We start from the raw sequence: 24,377 nt of genomic DNA on the forward strand, positions 1-24,377 counted from the left end.
TTTCCCCCCCCCCCCTCCCCCCACCCCCGTCAGGCACCTTGTCCGCATCTGGAGAAGGCTTGTAAGTTTCGGGTGCATACATTTCTTTTGATGATATATTGTCCCGGTGCGGAATTTCATTTACTGCCGCTGCCCTTTGCTGAACCTGTTGCTAGTCAGTGAGCACGATAAGCGTATAAGTAGTATGCTACTTCATTCATCATACATCGTTCTGGGCTCTCAAATATCTCATATGCGATTCAGGAAGAAACTACTAAACCGGCACAAAGGATCCCACCAGGATCAGCTGAGGTTCCAATAAACGCTGTGTACAAAATAGAGCACACTTGGTAGTTATTATCAAACACACATTTTTAGTGTTGCATCTACAAAACATTAGACTTCATTTTATGGTGTACACATTGTTTATGTAGCAAGGGGGAAAATGTATCTCAAGTGCAGTGCTCATGTAGTACATAATTCCATTCACATTGCATTTTGAATGCATGCATTTTGAAATCTGTTTTTTCCCTCAGTCATAGTGGCTGCTCTGTGTTGTATTAAACAGCATTAATAATCACAAGAGGCTCAGTGTCACTCAGAAGTCTCCACATCACTAAGGCAGACAGTGTTGTGCTGCTGGGCATGTTGTGCTGTGTGAAAGTGCTTACACGCTCCCTCAGACAACCAAAGGGAATAATTAAAGACAGAAGATGGAGGCAGAAGAATGGAAAGCAAATCCCATTGTTTGGGGTTATTTCATCCCACTGAATTTCTTTTTCTCACTTTCTTTCGGTCTCTTCTCACATTCCTCCCCAAATGCACTGTGGGTATGTGGCACGCTATCAAAAGCATATGTAAGCGAAGCAGCGCAGAACAAAAGCCCTATGAAGTTCTCCTCATACCCACATTGTCTTTTGATTATTCTACAATGATTTTATATCTGAGTAAGTTGGAAAGGAAGGAGAGGCTTAATAACCACATAATATACAATACTTTAGCTGCTCAGAAACCACATTGCAAGATGTGTTTTAGATGATTTGAAAACGAGCTTGCTCATTCTTGATTTGTTCTCTTTTTCTCTAATGGTGTAATTTCTTCAAACCCTCAGTATCCAAGTTGTCCCCAAAATAATCCACAATGAAATTCAAATTTAAGGTGAACTAGACTATTAGGGCAACTCTACTCCACTCCATTTCTAGAGCAGTAAATGTAGCCCCTCAATCTCTCTCAGCTTTTACTGTCAGTCAGAGAGCACTCAGTCATCTCCGTGCATCAGGCCCGCAATATTGATTTTTCCGCCCACTGAAACAGCCGCATGAACATAAATTTTGCATGAGGCTTTTACTCGCGGCCTCCGCTTTGGTCTGACGACACATGATGGGACCATGAACACACTGTAATAACCCAGTCTGTCCTGCCAGGCAGACACGCTCTTTTCTCATACAGAAGGGCAAAAGCGAGGGACCCCTTACTGGGCACCGCAGTATTGCATACTGTCCACGTAGTATTTGAAATGAGAGTGAAACTCCTCTGTGTCCAAAAACGGGGAGATGTAGACAAGAGATCTGGTTGCTTTGCTCATTAATTTGATTTAAGATTTAAGTGTTTTGAGGAGCAGGAGGATTGTATGTGGCAGTAACAAATCTTGTATAAAAACAAGAGCTTGAGGTTTTTATAATTCTTTCTTAGACTGAAAGTTAACGAAATGCTTCATGTTATTCAATGAGCCTTGTGCCATGGAGGGCCAAGAGGTGTTCTTAAATATCAGACAGTGAACTCATTTCACTAATTAACCTTCAAGCAAAGAGAGATCAGCTAATTTGTGAAATTAACTTCTATAATCTTCAGATGGAAAAAAAACATGCTCACTTTCAGCCTCAGTAGCACATATTTTCATAGCACAAGTCAGTATTTAAAGAGGTGGTATTATGGTTTTAGGCTTTTTCCCTCTCCTTTATTGAGTTATATATCTTTTTTGTGATGTAATAGGTTTGCAAAGTGAAAAAGCCCAAAGTCCAGCCCAAAGGGAGTTCCCATCTCCCACAGAAAACACTGCTCTGAACTGCCTGAAAACAGCTCGTTTGTAGTTCAGGCTTTACTTCCCTTTCTTGTAACGTCACAATGAAAATACGTCATAATGTTCGCTGAGCGACTAGTCCGACACACCCTCAAAAACACTGGTGGAAACACTGAGCTGCAGCACACACACCTCTCCTCTCCCTTCCAAACACTAGCTACCCTCCAAGCAGTCAGTGGACACGAACTTGTTACTGTGATGTGGAGACAGAGCTCAGTTAAAACTTTATGGATGAGATACTTTTGTTACAGATTAATAACTCACCACTCTGAAACTCTTGCTCCAGTCCAAATTGCCAACCTGGTCGGCAACATGTAGCCTACAGCTGAATTGAAGCTGTTTACCATCTTTTCGCTGACCCGCCTTTCTCTGCTTCTTATTGGCTAGTAGTCCTTAAATAGGAACTGCGCATGTGCAACTCCCAACAAAGATCATTTAGACACAAGATGTATCACTCCATAGCTAAAACGAAGCTTTCAACACAGGGTGAAAAAAGGAGCTGCAGCAATGTGCAGTATGACAAAAAATATGGTGTTTTTTGAAAATTAAACCATGTAAACATGTTCTGGTAAAACCCCTAAATAGGATTTTGAACCTGAAAATGAGCATAATACTACCTCTTTAAAGGCAGAAAGGGCTGCAGTCTATAATAATCTTTATATATTCTCACTCAGGAAGGAAACATTAAAAAGGAAAATTAAAATATATCTCACTGTTTTGGGGAGTCCCTGGATCTCTGTCAAGGGCCCCTAGAGGTCCCTGGACCACACTTTGGAAATCAGTAACCCCAACATAAGCAACACACAAAAGGCCTACATTATCGAGCACACAGGGATTTTCTTGTATGTGTAACATCTCCATGGAGGGGATTTGATTCTTTGAAATGCTTCCCCCAGAGTGAGAATTCTCCAACACAGCTTGATATTGCCTTGCATCACAAAGTGAAAGCATTATCTCTGGATCCCTACAAGCGATGTGGTTTACTCTCTGAAATCCTTCGACTCCGCTCAAATCCTAACTGTCTATATTTTTTTTAGTCACTGAGTTTCTCCTGCAGCAGGACTGAAACAGTGATATTGCCTGCTGTGGTTCTGAGTAATGTTTTTATTCAGTAGTTCTTTTAACATTTCATTTTCTCCATGTTTATTCCAGCCATTGCCAAGGCAGGAATCTATTTTCCATCCCTTCAACGTGATTACCAATTGTCTGGACTCGCTGTTAAAATAAATGTAACACAAATTTGTGTTACAGGTTGTGTTAAGAAAACCTGTGAAACCTTTTTCTTTAGACACCCTTTCTTTAACTTTGCCTTGCTTGTGTCTTCCAGCATTAAAATACATTAAACAATACACAAATATGTTGAATTGATCAAGTAACTAATGCTGAAGTGATGAGCAGTGGTGGAGTGTAACTAAGTACATTTACTCTAAGTATAAAATGAAGGTACTTTTCTTGAGTATTTCATGGCACTTCTTCTTCTTCTTCACTACATTTCAGAGGGAAATATTGTAAATCTTTTTTACTCCACTGCATTTATTTGACAGTTGTAGTTATTATACAAATTAAGATCTTACATACAAAATATATGACGAGTTTCCAAAATATGATGCACTAAACTATCCAGCACTATATAAAATAGTATAATCGACCAACTACAACAGTAAAACACTACACACTACACATTAATGCATCAGTAATAATAATCCAATAATGTACTGTAATATATGTAACTCTCATCTGCCTTGTTTAAGATTATGAGTTCCTTTACTTTTGATACTTTAAGTACATTTTGGTAATAATACCTTTTTACTTAAGTGACGTTTTCAATGCGAGACTTTTACTTGTAATGGAGTATTTATTTTGCAATATTGCTAATAATTCTTCTTCCACCCCTGTTAAGCCAATCATCTGATTTGAAGTTTCATGTGAAATTTTGTTACATGGTTTATTGTCATGTATGGATCGAATTTCCAAAGTTATGTTAAATTCCCAACACTGTTTTTTATTTTCATTCTTTACAGTTTATGGACTAAACTATTTATTGAAAAACTACAGTTAGCAGATTGATCATTAAAGAAAATAATTAATGTTTTGTTACGAGTGTTACAAATGTGACACCAAATGACCAACAGTGATAAAAGTTAACAGGGAACTAAAGGAGTGAGTGCAGGAACAGTGATGTTAATCCACTTCATCAGTGTACAAGTGCTTCGATCTAATCCGCAGAGTAAAAATGACCTTCCTTTGACCACCTTTGTAATTACCAGATCTCATAGTCTAAATCTCCTTACCTCCAGTGGAGTAATTATCAGTGTGACTCACTGAAAAGGCAATTGAGACAGTGGTTTATGGACTCCCATAGTGGAACGTGAGGCAGAGCAGTAATGGGGAGCTTGTTTGTCCCCTGTCACCTCTCTTGTTAGCGAATGGCAGCTGTGTTTAGACTGCAGCAGTTCCTAAAAATACAGGGTGGGTCACATTAGACAGTTTCATTAACTCCTCTGCAGCTTCTGATTAACTCTTAATTCACAGCATTCAGATGGTACAGAAGCAGTTAGGGATAATCTGAGTCGAAGACATTTTTTGAACTACTTCTAAAGCAATAACCGCATCTTTAGGAAAAGCATACAATTCACGTATCCATCTTTTATTCATTCTTATTAACTCGGTACAGAGTTCGGTTTTAAAGTTTTTGATGCCCAGAAAATTCCTTCGACATGAGATGAGATCTCCACCTTCTTCAGATCGTACTTTCTGCTGTCTTTATACTGTCTCCACACAGTTTGATGGAGTGAAAGACAGTCAAAGTCCTTTTGTGTAGAAGTGAATACTGTTGATACTGCAGTCTTTCTTAATGTTGGCCTTGGCTGGGCCTTTTGTTAATATGGTGTACACCTATTCATATCCTATCCTATATATATATGTTTTTGTATTTCTTGTAACCCAATAAATTTACAGCGGCGGTTAGTTTGACATGAGTTAGGTATGTTATGTACTGTGTAACTGCAGCTTGTACCAAAACACACATTTCATACAAATGTTGCTGTGTATTGCGGCAGTTTTTCATTCATAAATGTCCTGCATGTTCCCCATAATTCACCTTATCAATGTGGCAGATGTGTAAAAAATTGCTTTCTGCCCTGACTACACTTGTACACAAACATGCACACAGACAAACGATATATAAGATAACTCATGGGGAATAGTTGTAAACGCAGGTGTTGTGCATTGAGAGGAAAACAAGGAGTTGAGCTCGAATCAGCCCCAGAGAGAAAAGTGCCGTAATAGGGGGGTTGGCAGGGACTACTGAGATAGCAGTGGTAATGAGAGAGCAGGCTGCCCCCCACCCTCTTCACTCCTCAACCGCACAGGAAACAAAAATAGCATTTTGTCTGACGAATGAGCTGGCTTTGACCTAGCCTTTCGACCTCTGACAATCAGTCTCGCTTCGTCCTCCAGTACTTCAGAAGCCGGGGCCGGGACAGTCAAAGATAACAGTTGATTTCTACTGTGGCACCTAAGCAAAAAAAGCTCTGAAAGAGAGATGGCAGACAGTTCTTCAAAGCGCTGAGGTTGGAGGCCTTAGACTTGTCAGTGCTGGTGTTTCATAGTCCCAAATGATTGTTGTTAAATGTTTAAATGGAGCACAAAATGCCACAGTTCAGCTTGTATCTGGTCATTTAGCTGCATGACTCTCCTCTATGATCTGGCTCATTCCTCATTATAAACATTAACATAGGCGAGTTGTGACAGCAGTGAAAGTGGGACCCTTGCTCTCACACCCCTCGGGCGTGATGACTAAGTGGTAGCGCTGCTTGCTTCACAGTCGGCGAACTAGTGAATATGAAACACAACAAAGAGACAGTGGGAGATATAATGAGCACTATAGGATCCCGGCACCCTTTTGCCCTCTCTCCATCAGAAGTGAAGCTCCCACTCTCATCCTCGGCCCTGTGTCTGCTGGAGGAAGGAGCGCAAACAATTAGCTGAGACAAGCCGTTTGGATTATGTGCTCAACCAAAGCAATCAGACAGCTGTAGTTAAAAGAATGAGCTTCAAAATGCCAGTTGCCCAGTTAGAGGGGAAGGGAGGGTCAGTGGTCCTGACAGTCTTAACAAGATGACAGAATTTATAAAGCACTGCTGTTAAAGAATATAGTACCTGCGGTGTAGCTCTTATAATAAGGCCACATGGGGCTTCTTCCATATTCCCTCTGTATTTGTTTTCTTTTGCCTCATATTTTTTGTTGTACCTCTTGTTCCTCGGCGTAATGGTTGGTGCTGGAGGAAATTCTCCAATCGTCTTTGATCTTCGCCTGCTTTCGATAATTTCTTGACAGAAATCTCATTTTACCCCCCTTTTGTTTTCTCCGTCTTTGTTCCCTTTTATTCCATCTTTAAATAGGCCTCAACATTTTGTCATTGTGAAGTTGCAAAGGAAAAGAGCCTGGTCCTGTCAGGGGCTCAGCGCTTGCTAGACAACTTGCCCCAACATTTCAAGTGAGAATTGGACTCTTGCCGTTTGCACAGATGATATATAATTCATGGTGGGGGTGTGAGAGAGGTGTCAACGTGTCAGGAGGTAGAAGAAATGTAAAAGTGTACTGTTTACTGGCCTAGAGACGCTGGCTTTCTTTTACTATGCTGCTGCAGAGTGGGGGAAGAGGAGGATGATCTGATCTTCATCAAATGTTCATCTGTGCCTGTCCTGGAGTCGTAGTGACCACACTAATCAAAGACTTCTCTGCCCTGATGTTTTATTCATCTTTTATGAGGCAACCATACTTAAATTATTGAAGTACATTGATCCTGTATGTATACAAGCTTGTCTACGCCTGTCTTCATTGCTGAGTTGCATTATCAGTAGATGTTCACAAACACTCTTTTGAACCAACGTTTGTTTTTCTGTCCTTTGTATTATAAGTCACATTAATAGGAAACTGTGTGTGTGGACTTCCTTGTAAAGCTGTAGATAGTGGGTTCTAGTGAGGGGTCTTACAAGATACATACATTATGTACATTTACAGTAATAATTCAAGAATTTTATTCTCTATGTTTTTACATGTCAAATTAAACCAAATCTGCAGGTAGAGACACATTTATTTTTATCACTGAGGAAATCCTGGAGAGAAGATTTGTATCTTTAAATTAGTTTCAGAGAGAAATGTATTTTAATTTCAGTTTTTAGCTTTATTTTTAACTTTTCAGTGTGTTTTTTTTAAATCATTTTAGGTTAATGGCCTATTATATAATGCACAATAAATGTATTTTTCAGTCAGTAAGATTGATTGATTTAGTTGTTCTAGACAGTATATGTGCTGTATGCTTCACCCTGTATGACTCGCTTTGTATTCATAGAAATAATACTTTTCTCATCATTAGTTATTGCCTGGCCTCAGTTTAGGGGAAATTTGTTTCAATTTCTTTCTATAGTGCAGTCCAGCGTCAACATACAGATCAGGTCTTGACCCCTCCAAGCTTGTGTTACCTTTTTATTAAAAAAAAATCATGTGGGATCCTGGATGTTCATCTGTTGTATTCATCCTTTTTGTTTTCTATACAAAGCTGTGTAACATCACAAGTCTCACAATATTTCAAACTGATTAACTGTCTGTGGCTGTAGAAGTCATTGTAGGAATGATATATTTTAAAGTTTAAAATCATTGGTGTGTGTTTATTTTATGCCTTTTGAATTTAGCGAGACCTGTGAATAACCTAATCAAATTACTTCACACAAACAACTATGTAGCATATAGTTTCTTTTAAGGATTTTCTGGCATTTGACTGAAAAAAGGGCTTCCTGAATGTGAGCACAGTGAACACTTTTCTCTCTGTTATATCTGTATGGAAACTCAGTTTGTCCTTTTTCCATTTAAAGAGCTTGAAGGTCAGCTTAGTTGATGTGTTTTATCTCAGTTCTCCACGTATAGTATTACAGTTTACACCTTTAGTACACATTATTTGTTGTCTAGGTTGTGGTATGGATTTCTTCTGACATTCAAACACGATGTGTGTGTGTGTGTGTGTGAACTGATAGAAGATCCGGTATATTCTGTATTCAGATGATTTTGAGTCAACTGCTGAGAAAATTGGAATGAGGTCGAGTGTCCACACCAACATATTATTATTTTATATTATATTTGAGGAGTATGGGATTATTTTGCATGCTGGTGTGGTTGTAGCCTGGCTCAGACTGTGTTAGCCATTTTTTTTTAAACTGCATAAAAATGTATAAGCATTTAAATGTAGAAATGAGGTTCTAATGGCATGCCATTATTGGATCCAATTAGGTAATGGATTTATTTCTAAAGTCTTCCACTGATGATGGATGTCTCTTTCCTATGAGATTTTCAGCCATTAAACCAAAGATTCTGACATTCTTCAAGTGACAATGAAGACTTTTGGCTCCAGAGAAAGCAATTATATCAGCCAGGCTTGATAGCTTTGTCCTCCAACTAGCTAAATTAAATTCACTGACTGAAAAACCCTGGAGGACCTTGTTGAGGCTCCATGCTATTTACATGTCTCTCACTATTGACCCTATGCATCCCACACCTCATATTGTGTACATGTATTTCTATCTGAGGTGTGAGCATATTCTTCAGATAATGAGGGCTTCTTGTTTATGTGCTAAAACAAATGTTGTCAGTCCAAACCCATTTGTGTTTGTTGCACCTTTTGTAAAGTGTTCAGGTCTCACGCACAAAGAGAAATCAAACAACTTGCTGTCCTTTCATCAACAGCTACCTCATCACTGAACTCCCAGCTCCAACACCTGCAGCAGCTCCAACAGATGCAGCAGCACCACCACCAGCAGCAGCAACAGCAGCAGCAGCAGCAGCAACACCATCACCAACAGACCCACCCCAACACCCAGAACCAGCTGCCATCTCAGCATCACATGACTCCGCCCAGCCAGCAGCATACCTCGGTCCCATCTCCAGGCTCTACCTGCTCCTCCACCTCTGGACAGCCACAGCAGTCTCCGCCCCACCGGCCCAACCAATCGCCAGCCCGCAGCCTTCCTTCGCCCGTCACCCCACCCATGCCTTTGCCGGTAAGTCTGCACCGACCCAACTTTTTGTCTTTTTAAAACAGATTCTGATACCTAAACTCAATTAGAGTCATGCTGATCTGATACCAGTTCTCTTTTTACTCTTTGTACAAATATGTTTTTCGTTTTATAATGAAAAATGACCAAGACAAAGCATGCGGATTGGTTACTTACTAACCAGTCTGTCCACCAGTATCTACAGCAATACTGATCCAGTATGTAAGACTCGTGCATTACTTTTTGCAAAGTCACTTGTTAATGACCTCAACACTAGAAAGAATGAGCATCTAAATGGTGTCATTGATGATTTTGGGCAGGTCAACCTTGAAAACACTGTGCTTAAGAAGTACACACAAGGCTTGATTCTCTGTCAGCACTTGATCTTTATCAAGTGGCAGTATTTGAATGGATGCTGGCAGCTCTTCTGTGTATGTAGAGCTATTAGAATATGCATCTTGTTGCTGAAGCCTTGACGCACTTGAGCACATCAGGCCTCACAACCAGGCAAGAGGCACGATTCACATCCTCCTGCGGCAGATTCAAGAGGGATTCTGAGGTTATCTAACCTTGGGTTTTCTGGCCGTAATCAGCCCCTTAATCTTTGCTGCTCTTCCTACTCAACCTCCTTTTTAGTCACTTTGTCTGTCCATCCATCTCTGCCCTTCTGTCCGTCTGGCTGTCACTGTGTGACGATAATAACCTAGTTTATATCCCTGTGGTTTCATTTCTGGTGGAGACTGGCCAGGGTCGCCTTTCTGTCCCTGGTCACATTCATCAGCGTCAGACCCTTATTGGGTTGTGGTGCAACCTTCTTTATGGCCAGGATGAGTTAGGCTATTTGTTTCCCCCCTTGCAGCCCTCTCCGGCCCTGTCACGGCCTAGTGAGACTCAGCAGGAAAAACAGCCTCTGGATTTAATGGGCTCCAAAGGCTAGCCGCTACATCGCACCAAACACACTGTCCAGTCTGACTGTGAATACAAGGGCAACTGACCAACATACAGATTCCCACAGTAAGCTTGCATCAGGCGACGCACAAATAACTTAGATAACAGAAACACTACAACTTATAAGTATCTGGAAAATGGTAGATTTCTTGGAATCTGTGAATTTCTCTCTGACACATAAAGACAGCAGAAGCAGGGTTATTTTAGAACTAGCTCACTGCATTGACTGCAAGACTGAGACCCTTAGCTTTATATAGATGGTCGTTTTCTAAAAGAAGGAGCGGGGCTGATTATGATGACTGAGGACAGACCTCCCTTGAGAGGGGCCAAAGGGGCCCCATCAGGTATCATTAAGATATTGCCTTATCAAATAGGATTATGGAACATGTGTGTGGGCGTGTGTTTTTGTGTGTGTGGGAGAAGCAGAATGGCCGTAAAAGGTTTAGTTTCTCTGGGTCAGTGCTGGTGTTTTCAAAGAGTATGTCACCCAGAGAGAGGCTCGCCAAGGACAGGCCACAGCCTTAGCACACACTCAAGGCTGCAATAGGATTTAAACAGCAGCTCCACCTCCGTGCACTGCCTGGGTCGGTGATTGGATTTCCAGTCCCAGATTCACTGAGCAACTCACGGGTTAATTCACACAAGTTTTTAAATCAGGGCTCCCTGAGCAGAGACTTTCTCATAAAGACATATGAATTGACACAGTGATCAGCTTTTTGTGTCTTTTAAATTGAAGATGCAGAAGGGCATTTCTGGTGTTTGCTCGCTGCACCCAGAGGAACTAGTCTGTGCAGTAAAGTCGAGTCATAATTACCATAATACAATCAGCATTACACAGATAACACCCCTATTTCCTGCTGTCATTATTGAGACGCGCAGAATCACCCAGCCATTCAACTATTTGCTGAAAATACAGTGCAGAGCTGCAGAGAGACAAACACTCATTATGTTCCAATTAATATCCCATTGTAATTCTCTTCTCATGGGAGGTGTGTGATATTCTCCATAAACCCATAGTGAGGAAATCCTGAGCATTCATTACATCCCTAGTGTTTTTAGTGTTTGGTGTTTTTCATTTGTGAGACAAAATTCATTAATGGGCTCATTAATATCCCTATTAGAATACAAATCACACCACAACAGACTGTGTCCCCTTGAGTCGATGGTCTAAACTCAGATTATTGCAGCTAATGGGGTTAAATGGAGTAAGAATTTACCTTTCTACCCCGCCCACATCCCTCTCTGCTCTCCAACATGCAGAGTACAGTGAGATGCGGCCTGTGGCTGCCTGAAATAACCACGACAGGGATGACAAATAGACGGGGGGAGATTATAAAATTTGCTTAAGTGTGTTAATGGGCTGATTGCGGGAGCCCGCTGGATTTTGCTGGAAGTTGATTGATTAGAGCTGCGGGTTTTCTCCACGCCCTGAGAGCTCAGGGATTTGACGGGGTAAAGGCGCTCGCCAAGTCTGTTACACCGGAATTGATCTTAATTAGATCTGAAAGACCTGCCACAGCAGAATGGTCGCGGCGATTAAAATGAAAAACAGGAGAAATTACTGATCAAATTAATCATAATGTCGGGCTACAGCTGTAGGTCTGGTGTAATTTGCCACTCCAGTGAGTTACATCAGCCCAGGCAGGGAGAGGAGAGGCAGTACATACTGATCCGTGGCAGCGGGAAGCTTAGGCCAGCCTATCAACTCTCTTATTCCAGTTCGTATGCCCCCGACCCTCCTGACCCAGCTGCGCCATCCAGTGGAGCCCCAACATCTCTCTCTCGCTCTCTCTCGCTATGGCTCTGATCTAATTAGTCGCTTTTTAATACCTTTTTTTTTCCTTCTACATTATGTCTGTCTCCATCTGGGTGCTGCTTCTTCAGCAACGCTGCGCTGTCTCTCTGCTGTTCTCGTCATGGCTGTCTTGTCACCAGCATGTTATGTGTTAGCTAATAGCCTCTGACCTTGGTCCAGTGTCTGTCTGGCTGGCTGGTTTTCAGGGGGCCTGGCGGTGATGGAGGCATCTTGTCTTCCTCCACCGCCAGACTCCTGCCGTCTGTCTGTGTGTCTGTCTCTACTCCCCTTCGCAGTCGTCTCCTTGATCGCTGTCAGAGCCCCTCACTGGGCCTGTCCACTCTCCATCCCCACACTCATAGGGGTAATTACAGCCTAGGGGCCTGCCTCCTATCCCTGTGCTCCACAATTTACCACCAAAGCGTCCACAGACATCTCTCTTCTTCCCCACTGCACCCCGACATCACAGGACCGCGGGGCCTCAGACCCACAAGTGCTGCAATTACCTGAGCCTCTCCTCTATCCTTCTCTCTCTCTCGCTCTCTCTCCCTCGCTCCCTCGCTCTCTCTCTTCCCTCTTCTCACTCTCTCTTGCCCCCCTCCCGCTCCTTTCTCTACCCCTTGGCTCCCTCACTATTCCCTGGCAATCAGCCTTCATTAGAAGCCTCTGGTGAAAACCCATCGTCACCAAGGTCAGCGACTGCCAACCACAATGGCCTTTCAGAGGCCTGGCTGTCTGCACTCTCTATCTCTCCTCACCTCCTTGTCGTTCTCCCCCCTTCCTACTCCTCCTCCTCCTCCTCCTCTTCCTCCTCCTCCCATTCGATCCACCACCCTCCTCAAATCTTGGGCCCATCTCTGCTGCTTTTGTCTCCAGCTGAGGCCCCTTCAGACACTCATGTCACTGTTTTCCGCTGCAGTGCACTTTTACTTATGTCAACTGCTGTTAAAATCACCACTGTCCAATTTGCTCCAAATGTCTCTTTTTTTATGGGCGGCGGACGTCTCTCCCATTATATTAACATGTGTATTAAATGAGCCTTGCACATCGATTAATTGATTTTCCAGATCAGCCCCACGTCTATTCAATTTAGCGGAACGGCCCGCCATCATTCCACGGGATATTAAATCAAAATTAAAATGACATGCTCATATGTAGACCCAGTGGCTCATACTGTGGCTTGTCGATGAAACTGGCAACACTCAAGTTGAGGAAAGTGTCCATTATCTGTCGTATGTCTCATAACTCAACTGTGGTTTGGAGAATGATCTCAAGGTTTAATAATAGAAATATTTTACAAATGTTTTGCAACTGATTTCTTGCAGTTAGCCACAATGTGCATATCAATGTTTTTTGTAGTCCTGACATTTTTACATGGTTGTACAATTTTTACAATTGAATTATGAGTCCTTATGAAAGTAAAAGTAATTATTTTATAGCACTGGGCCATACATAATAATGAGAGCACTAAGGTCATGTTCTCCTTAATCTGATATTTTTCAGAATTGTTACCTTTCTTTTCATTTGGGGGGAAAATACACATTAAATATATGGATTTAGTATTTGTCCAAGCCTCATGTTTGGAGAGAATTTGTCAGAAAACATAATTAATTGGGTAAATAAAGGTGAGTGAATAAATGTGGGACAAAGTGGAACAGACCTTAGGGTGCTGGGTGAATCTGGATTCATGAGCTCAGTATTTCCTGAATCTTGGCTACTGCTCTGGTAAAGTCATATTCTTCCATTTAACATTCATCTTTAGGTGAAGATGCAAAAACTCTGAATACCCTTAAGCATTCTCACTATTACATTTACATATTTAGCTGACGCTTTTATCCAAAGCGACTTATAATTGCTATACATGTCAGAGGTCGCACGCCTCTGGAGCAACTAGGGATTAAGTGTCTTGCTCAGGGACACAATGGTGGATGTCTCACAGTGGGTATTGAACCCAGGTCTCCCACACCAAAAGCAAGCATCTTATCTATGCGCCATCACCACACTATTATCCATGAAAACACCTGTTTTAAAATCACATTGTTTCTAAAAAAACTTTTAAATATGTATAAATGGCATGTGGTGCCAGACTGTGTGTTTAAATGGCAGTGCTGCTAGTTTTGGCTGTGTGGTTTAGAGCATGAACAGGCCCTCAGCTCTCCAGCAGCTCAGCCTAGCCTCTTATTAATGCACAGGAGATCCGGCTCTTAAGAAGGCAGAAAATTGCCTTACATAACAAGCGCTCCACAATTTAGAAATACAAATGTGCACTGTTGACTGAAGCAGAAAATAAGACTGTTGCCCATCAACAGAACCACATTTCATATGAATAATTATAAAGCATGGGAGCTAGATGAGGAAAACAACCTGACCATGACAGCTCTACTACTTTTATTTACTTCAAATGAGGGATTAGGCAGGAAGAAAATCTACAGACTTAAGGGCCAACGATGAGCCCTGAATTTATAAATAAGGAGAAACTTAAATTTATCATATTTCAGAAGCATCAACTGGGAAACTGTGGAGGCACTTTAACTTTTAAAATTACACCTACAGCCTGCTTGCATTTCCTTTTTGGCTTACTGGTTTTGTTGGGGTTTCAGACCTCACCAAGTTGATATTTTCTTCACTTTTTGAGGTCTGTGATTCTTCTAAACCTGGCCCCGTTACTCTTGTAGTGGGCAGAGGGCTTCCAGCTAAGACACCCAGCAGAAAGGCAGAGTTCCCTGATCAGCCCACATGCACATTGGGGGCAACACGCATTAGACGCCCACAGGGGAGCCCTCAGATGGAGCACCAAGCTAAGGCTCACCTAACAGTGGATAAGGAATAGGGTTTCTTTAATTATGAGGCAGGTCTATGACATTGAGTTCCCCCCTTCCTCCTCCAGCAGGCTCCCAGACACTGTCTAAGTGCTCCGCTCCGCTGAGGAGGCCAGTACCCCCGCGGGGCGCTATTCCACTGCCTGTAATTTCTGATGCCCATTAGTGACCGCAAACAGAGCACCGGGTTCACACAAGGAATACAGCCGTGCAGCGCTTCCACGCTGTAAAAAGACCCTTCTAATGCAATGTTATTGCATTATGCCCTCCTCATAGACCAAGTCAAAAGTCCTATTTGTGGTCCCTGCAGAATATTATAAGAAATTCTTCTCCACAGTGTTTTCGGTTGTGGTTGGGGGAGACTAGATTTGGTATATATTTTGCAATGTATAATGGGCTGTGTGAATTGAAATTCCTCTAAACTGTACTCTGCTGCCTTGAACTCCATGGGGAGCATTTTTCTTTTTTCTTTCTGTTGGGTTATTTTATGCCCTTTTTCATTAGGAGTGGGAATGTGCAATTGATGGTTTTGTAAATAGACTCAACTAGAATGCAACAACAGTGCATTTTCTTAAGTCAACTCCGTAAAGTGGGGAGCCTCAGAAGTCAAAACCCGAGTAATCAATACAAATATGGCTGTAAATGTCATCAATTCATCTCTCCACTTATGCTGATTTAGCTTGTGTCAACTATTGTGTATATTTGGGAGAAAAAGTGCGAGGGACAGTGAAGCAGCTAGACATAGAGGGAGGGAAGGAAAGGGAGGGAGGCGGATTTATCGATCAAGGGTGACCACATCTTAGCCACAGAACCCCTCTCTTGTGATTAATCTTAGGGCTTAGAGTTGGCCAATGACACATGACAGGCCTCCCTCTCAAACTCCTCCATTTCTCTTCATTACTGGCCGTATTTTTGGACACCACCGTGGAGAGTAATCATTTACCTTTATTGTGTTTATAAAGCTGCGGCATGGATGACCCTTCCTATATTGAATTGAGGACATCAAAAGATCACTGGACATTGATTAGGAGGATATTAAAGTCATTCAAATGCTATATTTATATGTCAAACAACAGCAGAGTGAAAAGAGACGCCATTTCCACCTAAACGAAAATGAATGGGATGCAGTCGGTGCAGTGGAAATAGAATTCCTAAAGTCAAGAAATATATGTTATTACATATTGAATATTTGAGGTAATTGTCATCCGAAGGCTGGGTAGAGTCTTCAATAATACTCCGAAATAATAGTGTTCGTAATTCCTTTACAGTCTGATCTCCTGACTCCAATGATTTTATTTTTCATTTTCTCACAGCAACCAAAAACGTAGCCAGGTATCCACTTTAAAGTCATAGCCAGAGCGGCAGTAGATTTACTGCAACACCGGTTTAACGCTGCTATGATTTCCAACCCAACAGTAGTGTGGCACAGAAATAACTGCACCAAATATGTCACATCATGAGCTGAAATGGTCAGCACTTTCCTGTAGATACTTAATCACCAAGTAGTTTCAAATTTAATACATCTGGAAACAGCTAAATATTACAGATCATTCCTCAGGAAGAGAAATAGTGTAAGAGGAATGTAGTATAACTTATATTTTTGCTCGTGGAGTGTCCCTTAACCAGGGGAAATGTACTGCTGCTGTGATTGATGACAGAGAACCCACTCTGAACCTCTGCGACTCACAATTATCAACAAATGGGCTGGAGCAGATTTTATGTAATGATTAAAACTGCTGTTAATTTCACATGAAGGTAATGAGTAGGGAGATTGACGGCCACTGTCCGACACTCCATCATCCCTTTATAGTTAGTTTAAACGTTTTCACGACTCTTTTCCTCCTTCATTTGCATTTTGCCTCATTAGATGTGACCATTTCTGAAGCCACCCGCGATATCCATTTCCTGGAGTTAATGCGTTTTATTTGATCAGCCAAACCTCCTCAGTTAACTAGCTGTCATTCTGACATTTCATATGACATCACTCCATTAGCATCCGCCATGCCACTTCCACATCCACACCCACTGCCACCACCATCCCTCCGCTGCCTTAAGCAATTACAATGTCTGACCATCACCGGGTGCAGGGTTATTGTATTTTGCCGGGTGTTATCTGCCCCAGTTGTTCTATCCGTCTTTCACTTCCCAATATTTTTCCTCAAGAATGGCTCTTTTTGGGGTTTATTTTTCACAACGGCTGGAGCAGAGGCCCAGTGGTGAGCAATAGTCGGCGCTCTGAGGGCTCAGAGTGCACGACCACAGTGCGAGGCCCAGCCAACCAAGGGACCAGAGGTGTTTTGGAGGGCCTAATGGCATTTTGATGTTCATAAGCACAGCGGATGTGAGAGAGGGGAGACAGGGAGAGGCCGTTTTGGGTTGGGGGGTGGGGGGGGGGGGGGGCAGCAGAGGACTGTCAGCGGAAGACTAGCAGAGTCCTGACAGACAGAGAACGTGTTTTCTCATGTCACAGCTGATTACATTCACTCCGGAGTGGGAAAAGAGCAGGAAGGAGACAGAGATGTGGGGCCGGGATGAACGAGGGAAACTTGTTCCAGAGATAAAGGACATTCTTCTCAGAAACAATACTGCGATTGACTGTTAATTTACACTGTTTGGCCCACTTTGACGTAGAATGGTAGCAAACACACTTCTCACATCAGCTTCTATCATACTGAGAGACTTTTTGAAAAGGAAAGGATTTTTGTTTCAGTCACTTTCTAGACAGAAGTTTACACTAAACTGCTTTCATTGTCAATTAAAAACATTACGAACCACTAATATGCTAAATGATTCTTTGAAGGTTTATTATTCTCTTTCAGTTTTCTCTGATATATTAGATAAATGTTTGATTCTGTTGTTGAATCATAGATGAGCAAAAAATAAGTTTTTACACACTGCTGAAGCCTGAGCGTAGACGAATCTGCCTGCCTGCTGGTGTCTGCACCACTTTGTCCATTTATCTTTGCTCTTTTTTGTCCTGTGCAGGCCCAGAACAAAAAAAAGCAATTAAGTTTAAAACGGCCACATGAAAAGAGCAAAACCAAGAATAAACTCCAGTTAGTTTGTGTCAGACAATTTTGGTTTCCAGGGGTCTCTCCACGGTTTACGGGGACGCTATTTTTCCCTCTATTCCTGAGATTACACGGGTTGCTGCACCAGGTGACCCTCATGGTCAAACAGGCGACGAAGAGCCTGGTGGAGTTTCGATTCCCTCCCCTCCATCCCGTGCTGAGAAAAGATGCATTTTTATCAATTTGCAGGCTTTTTTTCCCTCTCAGAGGCATTTATTTCGTGTTGATCCCTGTGTAGCCTTGTATATTTGGCTATATTAAACTGCAGCGTGTGACAGCATTTGTGTTGACTTAAAGGTGATAAGATGATGCCACATGATATAGTGAAGGCTTGAGCAGTGCTAAGGTTTGCTGCTAGTAAACATGAGACAGTGTTGACAAAATAAAACTGAAATGTTCTAATATTTCTTGAATTTAACGTTAACACCTCAAACAGTTCTTTAACAAATACACTGACTTCAGTTTATGTTTTGCATCTGTGTTGTCCCAATATTTGTGTGGCTGACCAGAGTTGTCTATGCTGCTGGAAATCCGTTTGACGCCCTTTTCACAGCGAATGAAAAGAATGAAACACAATGGTTAACATGCAGGCTCTGCAACCTGGAAGATCACTGTTTATCTCCTCCAACACATGCAATCAGTACAAACGCTAGGCCAGGTCTGTCATTTTGTGCCTCCCGCCGAGGTGTTGAGAGGAGTCACCGTGGCGGAAAATCACCTGTTTAGGTGTTGAACACAGCCTCGCCTCTCCTTATTCCTGGCTCTCCTTTCAACTGCTATCCATATTACCCAGTGCCAGGAGATGCAGCAATAAAGCCTGCTCTCTTTTCACCTAGATTTACCAGAATAACATAGCACCTGAAAGGGCTATCATCGAATGAAACACAATGATAATATTTCAAATAAATCTGAACGCTTCTCCAACAACCTATCACTCACACAATGACACCAAGCACAGCAGACTTTCAGGGAGACTCAGGGCGGGCTCGTCTGAGCAGATCACATTATCTGTGTGTTTATCTGTAGCCTCTGTGTTTAACTGGCCGTGTTGGCCATCTCTGTGTCCACATCACAACACCCGTAATACTGTGTTTTCACCAACATGGACTGAAGACCTTCTATATCAGTACTTAAGAAGGTCTTTTATATTCACAAAACATAAACTACCACAGTAGCTGGTCCAGGTTTTATTTCTTATTTTCAGCTACTACGTCATAAGTGAAGAGGAAATTATGTGCTGAGCATCAGTTCCTGACTGATCTCTCAACATCCAGCACTCACTTTGTCTTGGCCAGGATTGTTTGTTTGTCTGTCTATTCCATCAAAATGTTGCGTTTGCCATCTTCTCCCATAATAAATGTATAATTATCACAGATGTGTGTCCACATTTTTGGCTATTGTGATAAGGATGGTAATAAAAATATAATATTATTTATCCAGATATTGAAGCTAAATCAGTTAAGGAAGAGAAAATATTGTCACAATATTATTGAGGATATTTTCAAAATTGGCTAATATTTTCAAAATCACATTTAAATAATCAAAATGACATTCAAAGAAATGAACAGCGGTGTTAATCCTTTACTGCAGCACTAAATATTGTATTCGAATAAGACCTCTATATGATTTAAACGTTTTCTATAAAGTAGATGCATCTTTGGATAAAGACTTATCTGCAGCTGATGCTTTTACAAGATACAGTAGTAAACTCTTGTCTTTTAGTTAGCAACAACTCTAATCTAATACAAAATACAGGTTTTTGGGAGCTAAAACATTTGCACATTTTTTATGGAATTACATTTAAATATTGGGATAAATTGATAAGTGCATGCATATTCCACTGTTTCAATCTCTGAGTTTAATGAACAATATTTATCCTTAGTTGTTAGACCACCCAAATTATCTTACGTATTACCCCATAGTATATAAATGTTCAGGAACGTACTGATTGAAGTTCTGTAATCCTTTTACCTTTGCATGTAAAGTCAGAATCAGGCTTGTGGTTTTCTAACATTTGAGAAGTTAAGATTTCCGAAGGACAACCGCTGGACTCATAAAAGACAATCTTGCGATTATCGAGGAAAAACTGGATGACTTTCAGACGAGGGGAGGCAATATCAATCACGGCCAATTTGAGGCCACCAACATGAAATATGATTTCATAAGACAAATGCAGTGTCATTCTTAATGTGCTTAACCTTTACTGTCAATGAAAAAGTATTGATCGCTCTGTGGCATTTTTTCATCATTTGATTTCAGAAAGTGTAATAATATATGGTGGTGGGGTAAGATAAAAGATGATGATCTCAGATGAACAAAGCTGAATTCCCTGCAGAGCACAGACAGTGTGGAAACGTTGATCCTTTCAGTAAAATTATTTCTTTTTCAGCACATTGTATTTTACATAAACATAATTGCACATAAAACACTACTGTGTTATTTTAAACATTTTATACAAACTAATTTCAGCAGTTTTGACTGTATTAGCAGCAGAGAGGAGGCAGCCAGCTTCTAAGCAGTGTTTCTATTATTTCTCTATTCTGTTGAGTAATTGGGAGGTCTCCTATCTCTTCTTGGTCTTTGATCTACTTACTCAACCTAATAAGACTTTGCTCTGCTGCAGTACAACCAAATCAGCAGTGCATTTTCAGCCCCCTAATAAGTGGTTAGCTTGATTTATATGGGTAATCTCGTCGATGTGGCGAGGCTCTACAACCCTCTCCCCGACGCACTGAGCCTCTTTTCACAACCACAGGCCAGACCAGATGAGTCCATTATAGCGGGGGCAAAGATGGTCATTTTAACCCTCCTCCTCTTCTTCCAAAGTAACAGTGTGCTTGTACATTGTGACGCAGGAGGAATTCTTAGTCGAAGCGTATTGAAGAGGTTGGCGATACAGTGATGCATGGCCACACTGCCCCGCTCTATTCTGAGAGCGGGATGCTGTTGGGCCATTGCTGCGGGTGGAGAGATTCTGCTCGGCCCGTGGGGAGCCCCAGGGGCCAGAGGAAGCACTTAGAGTGGTAAAATGGCCACTTATTCACATTCACCCTCCCGTTCTCACTGCTCCTCCCAACCCTTGAGCCTCCCACTGGGTTCAGGAGCACAGACCTCTGGGAGCTGTATGATGGACTGCATAGCCCTCTCTACTGGACTATAGAGACCTCACTGCAGTTAGCCTATTCTGGTCTTTGCAGCAAAGAATCAAAGTGTGAAGCCCCCCGCACTGCGCCTTCCTGAACCTGCTTTTTCTTTAGGAATTTGCATTATACTAATAAACATCTGCACAAGTGACATTTACAAATGCAGTTTTGATGAATGATTTCTTTACCTTTGCCAGCTGAATCCACTGGCCAGCCAGGCGGCGGTAGCAGCGGCAGCAGCCATGGGATCCATCGCCGGTTCTCAGGTGTTTGGAAACACCTTGTCAAACCTGCAAGGAGCCACCGGGCAGCTGGTCACCAACGCACAGGGACAGGTGAGTTCACTAACATTCTAAAAACAGCTGCCGGCTGAGGCGATCTACTGGACCAGTACCAAAACTGTTTGTACCTATTAGTCATTTGGACGCCAAAATATTTTAAAGTGGGGCCAAAATACTGTAATTACCCTTTTAAATACCACAGAGAGAAAACAGATCTATAAGAGATGTTGCCGGACCATCTATCATGTATGAATGTGTAAATAAATCCTTTGTATAGTATTTCTGATAGTTCCTCATAGATTTCTAGTGGTGGGTCTGTGTGTTGTCTCGAAGCTGTTTGTCTACACTCTAGTAGCCACCCCACCATATATTAAGCTTTTTTGGGAGTTAACAAAGCCCTTCTTTCTCTTATCCGCATGCGCCTGTTGTGGTAAAATGCTGACCTTGTCATATTTACAGGGTGGCTGCAGAATTGTTCCATCAGTAGCCAGAGGCTTGAACGATGATGCTTGTCATTGTGGGACCCTATCTAATGAATCATCTTATCGCAGGTGCACACAGCACATATTAAAGGAGAATTGTATGGACAATGTGCCCTTTCATGCCACTCTGTGTTATTTACCTTAACCCCTGTTTCATCTTTAAACACTTGCAGTTAGTGTAAACTAAAATACAAACATGGTGAAACGATTCAGTAGCTGACATTTCCTAGCACTAGAAAACATGCAAAAAACTGTTTTAATGTTAATCTTGACATTTAGGCTATCCGAGTAACTATCAGTACCACCAGTGTGACAGTACCTCATTGTTTATCGTACAGTGTTGTCCACGTGCAAGCGCTTGATGCTAAACATCGCTAATGAGACAGTATGGACTTTCCTGGCTCACAAGGTGCCTGGAGCACTGGGGACAGATCACTGTGGATATGGACTTGATGGGGTGCTCTGTGCTTTTGTAGTGTCTTGGCGGCTGACAGCCCCTGACATAATCAGGTCACAGAGACGGTCAAAGCCCTGGGCTACAGCCTTTGCTCCCCACCTCATTATTCCATAGCATTATTCAGACGGAGGGCTCTGAAACATGCACTACCCTATCAGAAGGTCCTGTCCCCCCCTTCCCCCCAAAGCTCAGTGAATTATACAGGCTAATACGTACCCCAAATAAGGCTGGAGGTCCACCAAACACGTATGTCAGCATGGAAAAGCGTCAAAACAGGAAGCAGTGGAACGGCTTTTATCAAGACTTGTTTGTATTTACTACAGAACTGCTTTTATCTGGTCTGTGTAGTGTTTAATTGGAAATTAGGAAACAGTCTGTATTATCACTAGGGTCGGACGATATGACTGTACATACTATGCGACAGTAGAAATGCGTCCACCAGTACAGATTTGGCAATACCATTTCCACCGCAGGAGCTATTGCTTAGTTTCTCTGTTATAGTAGTGTCTCTGGGCTGGATTTTCCAGCTGCCTCGCAAGGTAACATGACTTTCTGGACCGCTTACCTTGTTCTCGCGTGGCATCAGTGTCCCTATAAGCTGGTTTGCCAACAACTTCAGAAGAAGACAGTGACAAGAAAACATGGAGGTGGAGAGTGAAATTATAAATACAGAGCAGGAGGAGTTGTTTGGCTTTTTTGTATGAAAGTTCCAAATAAAATGAGAAAATAATCCAATGTGATGAAGTACAGTTATTTTAAACCATTAAATGAATTTGCAGAACAATTACTCGTGATATATACCGTTACTGTGATATCAATTTACATACTGTATCATAATAGTCCACCCTTACTCATCACTGTAGTAGAGTACAATGAAAAGTCACCTTTTCTTGGAGTATGCTGTTTTGGACCTCCTGATTTCTTTGACAACTCTGTCAAAAGACCTTTTCATAAGCGAGAGCCCTGGAGACCTTGAAAAGTGCCATCTTTATTAATATGTTTTTAAACCTTAATGATGTTGGGTCCCAGCCTTTTTATCCCGAGGAGAATCAGTGAGGCTCTTTTGTCCTCACCACCTCTACAACACCGATTACAGCTGTGGATAAAAGCCAGAATATTGTCACTTTTTTTACCCCTACTGGTTGAGGCAGAAGTCCGCCAGTTACGGTCCTGTTCAAGGTTTCTGCCTGCTAAAAGGGAGTTTCTCCTTGCCTGTGTCGCCAAGTGCCAGCTCAGGGTGGGTCTCTGTTAATAATATTATAAAGAGTATTGTCTAGATGAAAAGAGCAATAAGATGACTTCCGTTAGGAATTGGCGCTATATCAATACAATTGAACTGAAGAAATCTGTGACATTTTTGTCAGCGTCTTCTATTCAGTGCAGATTCTCACTTTCCCTGCAGCTTTAATACCGAAAAAATATGTTGGTAAATGAGGACATTAAGGGCTGTTTCAAGGGGCGGACCATACTTCCTAAAACACGTAGACACCCCTGAAATGGTCTGTATGCGTGGGAAATCCCAGTTTGGGAAAGCCGTATTGCCATGGCTTTGTGAATATAAACTCTCTCCTCCCTGAATTTGGGCTGTCAGGCCATCCAACCATTTCCCAGCCTTTGGATGGTGCTGGCACTAATGTAGAGAACATCAGGTAAGGAACACAAGCACAGTTAATAAAGTGAGTGAAGCTGAACCACAACACAAGTGTTCCCCTTGTACAGAAGCTTCCAGCCCTTTGATCACGTGTAACCTCAGCATAAACTGCTATTGACTTGATTGTTAATCTACTGAAGGGCTGCAACTATTGATTATTTTCAATCATCAAACCAAATATATTAAATTACTAATGATATAAAACACAAAAAAGCAGCACATTCTCACATTTGAAATGCTTTAACAAGTTAATGTTCGATGTTTTTGTTGAATAAATAATTTAGCCTATTAATCAATTGTCAACATTTTTGTAAATAAAGTTTTTCGATCAACAAATTTCTGTTAAACAGCTAATCTTTGCTGCCTGAATCTACTGTGTCTGTATCTTGTTGTACCCAGGAAATGTCTTCTGTCCTGTGCACCATTATGAGTTTGCTGTTTTAGGCTTTGATTTACTCTGAATGTTAGCTTTCTCAGACTTTAGACCAAACTTCCCAAACATGTTCCCTCTCGGGTCTCAATTCACCGCATGAACAGTGGAGGAGAGAAAATGGTGCAGAGATATTGCTTGGCGACCATGGCTAAAGACACAGATTGCCCTGGCTGGAGAGATGAGATGAC

At 41.8% G+C, this 24,377-nt stretch overlaps 1 protein-coding gene across 7 annotated transcripts in view; it reads left to right on the plus strand.

Annotated features, from left to right (window-relative positions):
* The window catches only part of pou6f2 (POU class 6 homeobox 2), an 80,078-nt gene that overhangs the window by 38,468 nt on the left and 17,233 nt on the right, over positions 1 to 24,377 (plus strand). For all 7 annotated transcript variants that reach the window (XM_046051364.1, XM_046051040.1, XM_046051292.1 and 4 more), the window contains 2 exons: positions 8,802 to 9,115; positions 21,083 to 21,220. In XM_046051364.1, coding sequence (XP_045907320.1) covers positions 8,802 to 9,115; positions 21,083 to 21,220 — 452 coding nt within the window. The remainder of the gene's footprint in view (positions 1 to 8,801; positions 9,116 to 21,082; positions 21,221 to 24,377) is intronic.

Source organism: Micropterus dolomieu, linkage group LG01 (genome assembly GCF_021292245.1).
Source record: "Micropterus dolomieu isolate WLL.071019.BEF.003 ecotype Adirondacks linkage group LG01, ASM2129224v1, whole genome shotgun sequence".
Taxonomy (NCBI): domain Eukaryota; kingdom Metazoa; phylum Chordata; class Actinopteri; order Centrarchiformes; family Centrarchidae; genus Micropterus; species Micropterus dolomieu.